At 39.6% G+C, this 13,764-nt stretch overlaps 1 protein-coding gene across 1 annotated transcript in view; it reads right to left on the reverse strand.

Moving 5' to 3' along the window:
* The window catches only part of LOC149068902 (transient receptor potential cation channel subfamily M member-like 2), a 57,888-nt gene extending 44,371 nt beyond the window's left edge, over positions 1-13,517 (reverse strand). Inside the window, exons 1-10 of the mRNA XM_089251275.1 lie at positions 13,336-13,517; positions 10,013-10,207; positions 7,523-7,702; positions 7,202-7,420; positions 5,786-5,981; positions 5,372-5,561; positions 3,261-3,417; positions 3,073-3,166; positions 1,681-1,808; positions 163-354 (exon numbers count right to left, since the gene is read on the reverse strand). Of these exons, the coding sequence (XP_089107401.1) occupies positions 163-354; positions 1,681-1,808; positions 3,073-3,166; positions 3,261-3,417; positions 5,372-5,561; positions 5,786-5,981; positions 7,202-7,420; positions 7,523-7,702; positions 10,013-10,132 (1,476 nt within the window). The 5' untranslated portion in view covers positions 10,133-10,207; positions 13,336-13,517. The remainder of the gene's footprint in view (positions 1-162; positions 355-1,680; positions 1,809-3,072; positions 3,167-3,260; positions 3,418-5,371; positions 5,562-5,785; positions 5,982-7,201; positions 7,421-7,522; positions 7,703-10,012; positions 10,208-13,335) is intronic.
* Between the last annotated feature and the right edge of the window lie 247 nt (positions 13,518-13,764).

The raw sequence follows: 13,764 nt of genomic DNA on the forward strand, positions 1-13,764 counted from the left end.
ATGATGAGTACCAATATAGGGTATATATGACTGAAATTACAGAACGATTCGCGAAGTATTTTTCTAAACATTTGAGAAAATGCCAAAAGAAAGACACGGACTTTTGGAAGCACAGTGTATCAGTCAATGAATAATTCTATATAGACAAGATGTTCTGCTTACCGGTCCATGTCCGAGTGCTCCTTCCCAGCAGACGGATTTGAAGAATTCGTGGTTCTGTATTTTCTTGAACAACGATATCAACCGTTTCGGGGTCAGAAACTTATGGACCTGGAAACCCTGGTTCAGGAAGAGATCCACAAAACTTTCACGTTGATTGCGGAGCAGGGCTTCTTCGAAAACGTCTCTTTCTATCTGAAATGAGCACAACAACAAATCATACACCTACACTTGAGCAGGGCCGCAACTATGAGTGGAGCCCCCGGGCCTCAAATTTTAGGGGGGGGGGGAACAGTAAAATATCGTTATAAAATCGTGGAATACCGTAAGATAGAGTTTGAAATTCTGGGATTGATCCCGAACAGAGGCGTATTTGCAGAGGTGGTGGGGGGTGGGCGCCTAGCGGGTTATAGCCAAGAGGAGAAACCAATTAGTGGAACGGGCGAAAGGCAGAAAAATTTGTATTGCTCTCAGGCGATATAACAGAAAAATCCGCCTCTGCCTAGAGAGCGATGGACTAGGTGAGTAAGTGATCTAGAGAGTTTGCAAGCATGTGAATGTCCGAAGGAGTTACCTAAAGAGTGAGGGACCAGGTCGGGAACGGCCGAAAGAGTGATCTAGTTGGAGACATCTTCAACCTGTTGCTTATGAGCACTTTGGTGCGCCCTGAAGCACCAGCAGTGCTCGATGCACGTGTCCAATTTCATGCTCGCGAGTTTTTGATCAACATCCCAACTAAACACTCTGTAAAAATTGCACTCAAGTATACGAATAATGAAGATTTCAAACATACTTATGTCAAACTTGCTGTATGGGTGTTCTTTATTTTATAATGGGCATAAACAGGGCTCGCAATTCGGAAAGAGATGAAGAGCTCTTATCTAAAGCGTGTGCAAGCAATTGAATGACCAAAACAGTGTGCAAGCACGTAAGTAAATAAAAATAGTGTGCAAGCACGTGAGTAAATAAAAATAGTGTGCAAGCACGTGAGTAAATAAAAATAGTGTGCAAGCACGTGAGTAAATAAAAATAGTGTGCAAGCATGTGAATGACCGAAATAGTGATCTATACAGCGTGTGAGCAAAGGAGTGAGCAAATTAGTGACCTAGAAAGTGTACAAGCATGTGACTGCCTAAAAGATCGATTTACAGACAAGCGAATTTACGAGGGCGAGGGTTAAACGGACTGGCCTTTTTGTATCTTAGGAGGGAAAATTTGAGGAATGAGTGGGGTCAAGAAAAAACAGATCGGAATGGAAGGGGGTGGCAAAATTTGCATAGCCCGCAATGAATGAACGCCAGAACTTTGCCACTGGATTTATCCCGTTGCCGAGATCTCTTCCAGCCCAGCTTCGTGGCAGAGTCTGGAACATGCATAGCCCGCAGGCGGCAAAACTGCATATTCACCCCTGGTCTTAAGGGTGTCGCAAACGGGGGAAAAAAATAGGTCGGAAATCCCTACGTGTTCAGAAAATATGTATCTATCGGGTAATATGTTCATGCACCGATCGAACAAACGTACCTTGAATTTGCTCGTGGGATCTTTGAGGAAAACTTCTGCCGTCGCAACGTGTGGGCTGTTCCAATCCAATGTCAGATACAAATCTTTTTGCATCTGGACGTGCCAATTGGTATTGTCCGTTTTCTGAGCTGAAATGTCGATTGCATTTGATTCATTTCACACTGATATATATTCCTTTTTGATTGTCATTAAATTAATAATCTTTGATTAACATAACTGACAGATTCAATGGAGTTATATTGGGTGTCTGCAAATGATTGGAGCAATTTAATATCTCAATACTAAGTGGACTGATTGGGTGGGTGACAGATAGTGGAAACCACAAAAACAAATGTCTTCCCTGACTTCCTTTTTCAGAAAAAACAGGAAACAAATTGCTGCCCACCCCCTTTGGAGTTCCCTTCTCTTCAGGATTTTGACTAACATCATGGTTGAAATAGGATGGAGCAATATTACACGCGCCGAAAAGGAAAAGAAATTCAGAAAAGTCAAGGTGTCAGAAACTCAGAAAGAGAAATGGGGGTGCGGCACAAAATCAGAAAGAGTGATGGGGATTATGGCACAAAATCCCAAAAACTCAGAAATTTCCCAGATAAAGCTCAAAAACTTCCCTTACCAAAACCCTAAAATTTCCCTGAGCAAAACTCAATGCTTCCGTGGCAGAAATTTTTTGTGTGACAGAACTTCCTAGACAGTAACTAAAAAATTTCCTCGACCAAAACTCGAGTAGAAATCAGAAACTTCTCTGATAAAATTCAAAAACTTCCATAGCAAAGACTTGAAAACTTTTCTGACCAAAAGTTGAAAATTTCCTTGAGAAAACTCAAAAATTTCCCTGCCAATAACTCAAAAATTTCCCTGCTAATAACTCAAAAATTTCCCTGCTAATAACTCAAAAATTTCCCTGCTAATAACTCAAAAATTCCCCAGACTAAAAATCAAAAACTTCCCTAGCCAGAAATCAAAAATTTCCCTAGCCAGAAATCAAAAATTTCCCTGCTAATAACTCAAAAATTTCCGTGCTAATAACTCAAAAATTTCCCTGCTAATAACTCAAAAATTTCCTTGCTAATAACTCAAAAATTTCCCTGCTAATAACTCAAAAATTCCTCAGACTAAAACTCAAAAACTTCCCTAGCCAAAAATCAAAAATTTCCCTGACCAAAACTCCTGAAACATCATTCAAAATCTTTCCCAATATTTTTTCGAATTCCGGTTTCCTTCCCTTCACAGAATTCTTCCTTGACCTTTTTTTGCCAAATTATTTTATATTTTCCCGAATATTTTTCATTTCCCTGATTTTCCAGGTTGCTGGGAATCCTGAAATAAATTACAAAACCACTCCAATAATTTGGTAGGCACCCTGTATAATGGAACGAGAAGAAAACTTACATTTGAACAGCGACTGAAGAAGGACGTTGCTTATGTTCTCGAGGTTACAGCTGTGCTGATGGACGTTCAGAATGGTCAGGTAGACTTGCTCGTTCTGCACAATAATGACAAAATGCTGTTTCATTAATGCACATTTCAGAATGTCTTCACTCGCTATGAATTAATTAGTATTAGAAGTTCGGTGCTACCTGTTTGGCGAATCGAATGCATTCCATGATCCTGTCCCGGAAGATATTCCTGGCGAGGCTGTTGTCCTGCAGCTTGGGAATATTCTCAGAGATCATCCTACTCAGTTCGGGCTTCAGGTAGTTCTCGCAGAATTCAGCATCTGCTATACCCTGGGGCCTGCAATCAGAAATATGGATACGAGGGGGTATTTATATATCATTTACTTTACTGAAATTGTTGGCGATAAGTCGCCGTGTGAGTATCTTGGCGTCTCAGGTAGCTCCCTGCAGAGTCGTCTTCACGCATGACTATACCGGATAGTGCAGGGGGATAGGGACCTTCATTTAAGCCGGGTTTCCATCGACCACGCTACATGATTATTTGCGTATTGTGAAATAGCATAAGTAAACTCCTCCATAGCTTCTTTGTGATCCAAAAACGATCCAGACCAGAAATGGTATGGTTCTGATGTAGATCCTCTTCGATGACAATCACGAAAGGCCAAGGGAGACTTCGCTTTGGGTATTTCATCTTTGCTGTTTTACTGCACACAAACGACAACTATTAAAATTTCCAAGCATACTTAATAATTTAATTAATATTAGTTATAACTTATTGTTTCATGCCACACACGCACGCACACACACACACACACACATAGAAAACCGGCCACCAACTTCAATCAAAGAATCATAACAGTTGTGTTTTTTATTTGGCAGATGGCAGCAGATGTTCTAGTTGTTGATGCTTCTTTACATGAGATATAATACTGTAGTGCAGGGGTTCTCAAACTGTGCACCGCGGCTCCCTGGTGCGCCTATAACGAAAATATTCTTTGTTAAACAGCTCTGGGGAGCCGGTGGAGCTCGCGGATAAGCATTGAATAGGGGAAAGGGGTGCCACGAGTGGAAAAAGTTTGAGAATCCCTGCTGTAGCGTGTAGTTATTTTTAATATTTTTTAGAGGGCATATTTTTGCTGATAAAATTTTTTTACCCGTTTACTAGTTATAGACAAAAGTAACACAAAGAAAGGCACCTTTTTTTCATGGTGAATAAGTTTACAAAATATGAACGTTTAGTGTCTAGAATGACTTAGAATGCTTTTCCGTGTACCCTTTTGAAAAAAAAATTCACAGCCTACCAATTCGCATACTTTTTTCTTTCAAAATCATTTTGCCGGATCTCAATTAATCATGACATCATCCTCTACATCTAAAAACGATGGGGTTTTTTTTTGGCAATTCTTTATGCATTAGAAGAGGGGATTCTTGAATTGCAGAATTTATATGTACTTTTTAATTGGGTTGCTGTATTTTTGAAATATATGACATCCATATTTGTTATGGGCATCTTTTTCTCAGCCACCTCGTTGAGCATTTTGTAGTTTGTAGCGTTGTATTTGTATTTACGAGACACTAGAGCCATCTTAACACATGAGATCCATGTGTCGCACGGCACAGGGATCTCATTTGTATAGAGGTCCCTCTATTGTGTGAAAAACAAAAATGATGAGAATTATCCTGGAGCCCTGTCAGCCTTCACCTTCCCCACCATGATGTTCGCGGCGACCTCAGTTGCAGAGGGGCTTCCATGATGATCCGGTACAATGATTTATGACAATAAATATGTACATTATTAATAAGTGGTGCTCTTTCATTTTGCCCTGGGGTTATCGTGGCATTGAGATGGCGGTGGGGACACTCCTTTGGATAAATATTCAGAAATTTTTCTGAGTTTCAGGGACAACTCTCATTATCACCAAGATTTCTGTATTTCTGTGGAACAACCTTATAACTATCAAGGATTCCGCGAGGAATTTTATATGTTGGAAACCCCTGCTCTAGCCTTCGACTCCCATAATCAATAGTGTCCTATCAAGGCTATTATCCGTATGTACGAAAGGATGACAAGACTCAAGCGTTGAGGCTTCCTGGAGTCACAGTGTTCTATCAAGATTAGGGTCCCTATATAGGAAAGGCTACACAATGCTTTAGCCTGAGTCCTCTCCCGGGATCCATTTTATATATATTTCCAATTTTTTCTCAGTATTAAATTTCCTTGAAAATCAATATAAAGGATCCCGATAAAAACCCTATCCCGTCAAAAAAGCAAAGTTCCATCGAAGGATTACCTTTGTGAAATTTCTGTGTAGGCGAAGCCCAAGATGTCCGCAAGTCCACCTGTTCCGGACATTACGACTATCGGTAAGTGACGTTTCACGTGATCCAGAACGAGCCGAGCGCAGTCGGTACCTCCTTGGACCAGCAGGGCTATGACGGGGATTTCCATCGTTCCCAGACATATTTCAGCCACTTTTCGTCCTGCGGAAAGAATTGTAAAAGAGTTTTGAATTGAGAGAGAATTGCAAAAAGTTTAAATGTCGGTTAGTTCATGGGACTCATCCGACCCAACCGGAAGATTATGTGGTACTTATCTGATTTGTCGATGAAAGCCATTCCAATGTCGGTTAGTAATAATTAGTAAGTTGCATGTTAGAAGCATTCTAGAGAGTGGACAAGAAAAGAACCAGATGTAGCTGACTCACTAGCTTTAGCGGCGGATTTCCTCGGATGATCTAGAGAAGTAGCGAGGTAATGTTGGAATCTCAGCAAGAAATAGTTGATACCGTTCTTGTTGATGGTGCTGTCCTTGACGATGACGTAATGGGAATGGTCTGGGTTCAAATCGAACTTGTGGTCCTCGACGCGATTCCCTTCGTTTTCCACCTCGACTCTTTGGTTCTGGAAGAAAGACATGCACGAATATTCAAACACGCGACAGTTAAAACTATGGTTAAAGGTAAGAAATCATGTGTTGCAATGATTCTCAAGTTTTGGAACGCGCCGCTGAGACAGATTAAATCAAGTCCACACAGTGCTCTCTTCTAGCATGGGCAAATAAAGCACGTGCTGCAGCACCAAAATATCATTAAACATATTTACTTTTTCATCTTCTTGATGATGTTTGTAAAATTGACGAAGAATTTTTAAATAAGTCATAAAATACAATAAGCCAGACGTGAAAAACGAACCTGTGCAACATGAATGACGTGTCTGAGTTAGTTGTACAGTACACGTTATTTGGATACCTTTTTAATTGGAAGTAGGTCTCTAGGATCAACGGTTCGGCAGTAAAATGTGGCAAGGAGAATTAAGTAATAGACCTGTATACATATTATATGTAAGAAACCATCACTGAATTTAAACCACTACTGCCACCACAACTGTTGTGATTCTCCGATTGATGACCGATTTTTTATTAATGTGGCGCATGAAAAATAAATAAATATAGTAATAAATATTATTGGAGGAATAATATTAGTTAAGTTGTCAAGTTCGCTTCACAATTTTAACACTTACTGTTTGTGCGCAGATCTTCGTGATTCCAATTTTCAAAAGCCAAGAAGGATGAAAGTGTGCAAGCATATGAGTGACCAAGAAAAGGTGTACTCATGTGTGTAACCAAGAAAGTATGCCAGCATACAAATGACCAAGAAAATGCGCAAGCATGCAAGTGATCGCAGGCAGTGTGCAAGTATGTGAGTGACTAAGAAAGTGTGCAAGCACCCGAGTGACCAAAAAGTGTGCAACTACCAAAGTGACCCAAAAAGCGTGCAAGCATGCGAATGGCAGAGAAAGAGTGTATGCATGTGAGTGTCTAACAAAGTGTGCACACACGTGAGTGACCAAGAAATGCTGCAAGCATGGAAGCGACCAAGAAAGGGTGCAAGCGTGCAAATAACCGAACTGGAACCACTTATAGTGATTAGAAAAAAAATTTATCTCTGCATAAATGTGCAAGTATATGTGAGTGACCGAGAAAGTGCGCAAGCACGTGAATGATCAAGAAAGTGTCCATTGTTCGTTAATTACCAAAAGAGTGACTGAGACAGAGGCGTTTTCGCCGACGTATACGCATAAATACTTTTACATATACGTTGTATATATGTACGTATAAATACTTTTCCACTGAGAAGCTCGGCGTCATTGAGCAGGTCTTGTCTGGGGATGCCGACCAACACTATACCGGGCACGCGTTCGGCGTTGGTGACTCCACCTTTGCTGTGGAGACCTTTGGACGATCTCCTCCGAACCTCTTCTTGGACAGCATCACCGATCACCTTGGCCAGTCCGATGTTCATTCCGTTTGTCAGGATCCACATGTCCGTCGTATTTGTGGCCTGTACCAACGATAGCAATATTAAGGCATTATATTGCCAATTTCCAATAAGGACTCTGTCGATCGATCGATATCAGTTATATTAGAAATATGCATCACTTACACGGATGATACCTTTCTGGAAGCTCTTGATCTGCTTGCTGTTCTTCCATCTTGAAAGAGGCGATACGTTCGAGATCAGCAACAGCACTATCCTCGGCGTCGGGATTTTCCAATCCTGCGTCATCGTGTTGCATACTTCGTGCATCTGGCAGTCGTGGTTGACCCGGATAAACGGCTTACCCTTGAATAATCAAATATGTTTCAGTTAAAAAGGCGCTCTCTAAATTTGAGAGCATACTATACAGAAGGGGGGGGGGGTGTGCACAACCTTCAGGCCGCGAATGGGTTCGATCCAACCCGCGAAAGATTTTTGCGAAAAGCATCTTGTTGCGTCACTGTTCCCTGCTTTGCCCACCTTCATTCCTGCATGGCTCCCACATTCTGGAGCAGGGCCCCTAGGCTGGGATCTTTAGTGGGCCCCGGTCAGACTTTTCTCCAGTTAATTTATGAAGCGAAATTATGTGAAAAAGCGAAAAATGAAAAAAATTGTCCCGGGCCCCAGGGCTAGAGCCCTGTCAGCCCCACCCTTATGCATTCCGGATTAATGCGTTCTCACCGTAGGACCGGAAAGTCCATTTGGGGCACTGGGCAAAAATAACCTCCACCCCGCGAACCAAATATTTCCCATTAAGGGGTTCAATCCGGTCTCTGAAAGATTTTACGAACAAGTATCTTATTACGGCCTTTTTACTGCTCCGTTCATCTTCATTCCGGAATCATGTGTTCTCAAGACGGAGCTGCATATTTCCTTTGGAGCCCTGGGACATTCAACGCGGCCATGGTTAAAACCAGCCCGTGAGAGTATCATGAGTATTGATACGCATGTATCCAGTGAATGAAAAAAGAAAAAATTATGTAGCCCTGTGTGTGTGTGTTCCTGCTCTGCCCGCCTCCATTCCAGGATTATGCGTTTTTCACCTTGGGGACGCACATTTCCTTTGGGCACCTGGGATATCCAGATGGGGGGGGGGGAGAGTTTCCTGGGGAAAAAAACTACCTATAGCCAGGAGCCAAATTTGACCAACGAAGGCTTTCAACCCACTCACATTCCGGAACTATGCGTTTTCATCCTGGGAACGTATAATTTCTTCAAATCCTGTGGTATTCAAAGGGGGTTCAGGGACAAAAACAGCCTACACCTAGCCAACCTACACCTAGCGAGCCAAACTTGGCAAACAAAGGAATTCATTCCTACCCATGAAAGATTTTTGTGAAAAAGTATCTTGTTGCAGCCGTATCTGCTCTGCTCTGCCCACCTCCATTCCGGAATTATGTTCTCAAAATGGGTCGCATAGTCTGTGTGGGGCCTTGGGATGTTTAAAGGGTGCCATGGCCAGAAAAAAAACATCCATTCGTCGAGATATTTGGCGGACTCCTTTTGAATGAAAGAAATACATATTTTTAAAGGAAGTATTGAAAAAAAATCTGTTGAATCTTGAAAAAAAAAAGAAGTTTGAAAGCATCTGAATCGTATAAAAATTGGCGCGATTTCCACTTGGACGATGCTCGGTACGAAACTTGTTCGTAACTCGGATAATGGCTGTATTTATTATTCTCCATGTGTTATGAATTTAATGAAATTGCTTGTTAGCAAAAAGAGAAGAACTGAGTGGTTCAAATCTGATTTTTAAAAAAAATGTTTGGTGGCCCGTGAGCAGTAGCCATCTCGCATATCCGGCCCACCAACTTAAGAAAGGTTGTGCGCCCCCAGAACTTCACAACAAAAATTAGAAGGGTCGTAGTACATTGTCAAGAGAAAACAAAAATTCCCAAATTCCCAATAGGACCGCAGTCATAACTCACTTATTCGGAGGATACGTGCATTAGCCCGTTTCAGAAGTCGCCAAAACATGGCAAACTTAGAACATAAGTAGTGACAGAGAAATTCCCTCCAGTCCTAGGCGAAGTAACGGAGCGAAAACATTTCGTCCCTTTTCCTCTCCAACTGTGTGGGGAAAATGCACTGAAGTGCCAAAAGTCATGGGATACCTCTTAATATTGCTGCACTTCGCCGGATAAAAGGAGGTCCCACACGATATTAAGAGGTATCCCATGGCTTTTGGCTCTTCAGCACTGAAGTCATGGGATATCTCTTAGTATCGTGTGGGGACCTTCTTTTACCCAGCGAAGTGCAGCAGTACTAAAAGGTATCCCATGACTTTTGGCACTTCAGCACTGAAGTTATGGGATACCTCTTAATATCGTGTGGGACCTTTTATCCAGCGAAGTGCAGCAATATTAAGAGGTATCCCATGACTTTTGGCACTTCAGTGTATTTTTTCCCTTTCACTTTCAGGGTTACTTCGGGACTTTTGATCCTCCTTTTTTGGCTCGAGTGGCTGAAATTTTACATTAACATGCGCTGACCAGAAAAGTCATTTGCAACCATGAATTCCTTTTGAAAGAATTATCTGTCGTGACGAGTACTATCCCTCTCATTTCCGCATGTAGGGCTGGGACTCTTATGATTACAAATGATACCTATAATTACCTCGACGTCGTAAGCGAAGTTTCTCCAGAAATGTATCGAACCGCACTTTTCGCCTTTGGCTTCTGTGTTCAAGGACGAGGTCGAGCTCTCCTTACGAGATAATACAGACGATGACGTCATATCGGATGAACGGCAACTTCAGTATGTGTTTCGCTGATTGTGTTCATGATACCATCAAAATCAAACTGATGCGCCCTTTTGATGGGAGAAAAGGAACAGCAGATCAATACATTGGCGTTCTATGCACGATGGCCATTTAGCATTTAATATAAATATCTATTACAATACATTCGAACATAAGTATTTTTTTTAGCAAGTCATTGATCATTTTTGTCGCACCACGGTCATTTTCTGCACACGAGGGCTAATTTGACCGGGACCTACAATTAATTGCCGATTCCGAATGGCAGGCTAGTTTTTTATACTCATCGAGAGGTTGGTGCGCTAACCCCTCGATGGGGAAACTCCCTGCGGTAGCAATTTTTGTCTGTGGTCATGTCGCCGTTTTTTGTTGTACCCCTGTGTCAGGAAAGTTTTCGGACAAGGACGAACCGGGTATTGAACTCGAGACACCTATAAACATCCTTTCGGTACTTTAGGCGAGTATCCTACCGACTGGGCTACCGCGCCCCTTCAGCAAGTCACTGGGGGAATATGGACAAAAATTAAAAATTGGGGAAAGGAAGGATAGAAATTCGAAGATATTGGGAAAAGGGACAGAGAAATTCGAAAAAGAAAGGGACATGGAGGCAGAAATTAAATACTGGGAGAGGAAGGATAGAAATTCAAAAAGGGGGAAAACGGGAATATAAATTTTTAAAACAAGGGAGGAGAAGAGGGTCACAAATTCAAAAATAGGAGAAGGATAGAAAATCGAAAATGTGGGGGGGGGGGGGTTAGAAATTAAAAAAAAAGTAAAGAGGAAGACCGAATATTCAAAATAAGGGAGAGGAAAAACAAAATTCCAAAAATAGGGTTCGAGTGACAAGTTCAGAAACTCGAGAAGCAAAGAAATTTATAAAAGACCACAGGGGAAAGAAATTCAAAAATTTGAATTTTTGATTCAAAATCCTCAATTCTGTAAGTGTGCGTTTTCATCAATTCTGTAAATCTGCATTTTTATCAATTCTGTAAATCTGCATTTCCATCAGTTCTGTAAATCTGCATTTTCACTAACTCTGTAAATCCGCATTTTCATCAATTCTATAAAATCTGCGTTTTCATCAATTCTGTAAATCCGCATTTTCATGAATTCTATAAAATCTGCGTTTTCATCAATTCTGTAAATCCGCATTTTCATGAATTCTATAAAATCTGCGTTTTCATCAATTCTGTAAATCCGCATTTTCATGAATTCTATAAAATCTGCGTTTTCATCAATTCTGTAAATCCGCATTTTCATCAATTCTGTAAATCCGCATTTTCATGAATTCTATAAAATCTGCGTTTTCATCAATTCTGTAAATCCGCATTTTCATGAATTCTATAAAATCTGCGTTTTCATCAATTCTGTAAATGTGCGTTTTCATCTAGGAAAAAATATCTGGAATTATTTCTTTCATTAATTATGAATTTCCACCATGTCTGGAATTGTTTTTAAAATTTATCCTAAATTTTCATCATTTTGGAATTCCGAACTTCCATCAATTCTGGCAATTCTGTAAATTTTCATCAATTCTGGAATTATTTCTTTCTTCCATTCTGAATTTCCATTGGTGCTGCAATTATTTTCGATTCTTCTCTCTCACAGAAGAAAAAAAAAAAATCAGAACTAAAGGGGTCCCCGTGTCTGATAAGCGGGTGCCCATGAAATATCGGGCAGTTTTGCCAACAATTGAGAACATTTTTGGTAAGAATTGTCAATGTCCAGTTCATATGATCCAAATTTCCAATATTTTTCTCGATCAAATATAGTCACCCCTTAATTACAATGAAAACACACACAACTTCAGACACAGTATTTGATTGTATCTTCGATAAAAATATCGAAAAAGCCGCTCTCGGTTATAACGTCGAAATTTCGTGGAATCTTCAACGTCTTTATAACCGAGTCTGTGCCGTCGTACATGTTTCAATTAAGAACTGTAACATGTATGGCGTTCAAATATAATGTCCATTTAATTTCCACTTTCAGTGGGGAGGGGGTCTCTTACCTATTAACATGGCAGAAAAACTTTCTTACGTAGAAATGCTATTAAAAATATTTTACCCATTGTGATTTATTTAATTTTTTTTTTTTTAATAAACAAATCACAAAAACACAGACATGTATACAAATACAAACATACACATAGGTACAAACATAAAAACACACGAATACAAACACTTTGTGACCCCAAGGGACTTAGTAAGTCCTACCAGCAGGTCTAAAGGGGGGGGGGGGTTATAATCACATATGTTTCAGAAAACAGCTTTTTATAAAGATTAGACATGTTATATTGTATTTTTATTCATATATTTACGATTACGGTATACGTTAAGATGTTAGATTTCTCATTTTGAGAGTTAATTAAATTACGTATTATGAATATCAGTTAGTACATTACATGTAGCACCATACATATACATGTATCTATCTATACATATATAATTATATATCTTATATAATTATAGATCTATACTTATATATTTTAATACATATATTTGATTGTGCTCTCCTATGTGAGCACGAAGTTTCACATTAGGTTTTTTTTTGCAAAATTTAAGAAAAAAAGGCATTAAAAACAGCATGTGCACATAATAAAATAACATGGAATCAATATAAGTGAATAAAATATAATCCAAAATAGAGGAAACTGTTCAGTTCATAAAATGATGGAAAAGATTTGAGATCCATTCATAATATACTTAGGTTATGAATTATTTTTAATTTTTAAAATTTTAAACTAAATTTTGAATAAGATTGAGTCAGTAAAATGTCAGTTTTCTTCATCATTTTATGAACTGAACAGCTTCCTTTATTTTGGATAATTTTTTACTCACTTATATTGATTTCATGCGATTTTATCATGCGCTCAAGCTCAAAATTTAATGAATTTTTTTTGAAAATTTGTACAAAATTAAGTATTGAAGATATGTAAAACTCTGTACTAACACAGGATAGCATACACAATCAAATACATGCGGTAAAAAAATTGAAATAAATCAATGATAAATGATGTTTTTAATAATATAGTATTTCTACATAAGAAAATTTTTTTACCGTGTAAAAAGGTAGAGACCCCCCTCTAAAATAAAATGAGGAAAACTTTTTGCGAACAACAGGTTGAGAAACACCAATAACATTAAAAATAGCCTGATGAAACTTGGACAATGTTACTTACCCGTTTAGACACCGAATATCCCAAGATCGAAACTCACATGCGGTGATTATGCCACCCGCTGACATGATTTAAATCATGACGTCGACGCACTAACTACATGACCATGATTTCTTAGGACATAAAATCGAAGAACGGTGGGCTATGGGCTATTTGAGGCTCACTGTTTTCAAATTCGACCGCTGCTTTTGCTGAGCGAGCGGGTATGTGTCGTCCGAACCGAAGGGTTATCGACTTTTTTTGGTGGTCACCATAGTGATGAACAGCCTCCAATAAACATGACCGCTCACAAAATAGCCAATAGCCTTATTGAGTATAAAGTATCAATTTCTTTTCTTCTATTCCTAATCGCGGTGTATGTTTATCCCGATGTATGGTTTTCTTATTAAAAAAAATAGCATGTCATGAATAATTATGGTTACCAACCTTGGA

Source organism: Pholcus phalangioides, unplaced genomic scaffold, assembly GCF_987345545.1.
Source record: "Pholcus phalangioides strain wild (caught in Gottingen) unplaced genomic scaffold, Ppha-v1.0 ptg000024l_1, whole genome shotgun sequence".
NCBI classification, from domain to species: Eukaryota; Metazoa; Arthropoda; class Arachnida; order Araneae; family Pholcidae; genus Pholcus; species Pholcus phalangioides.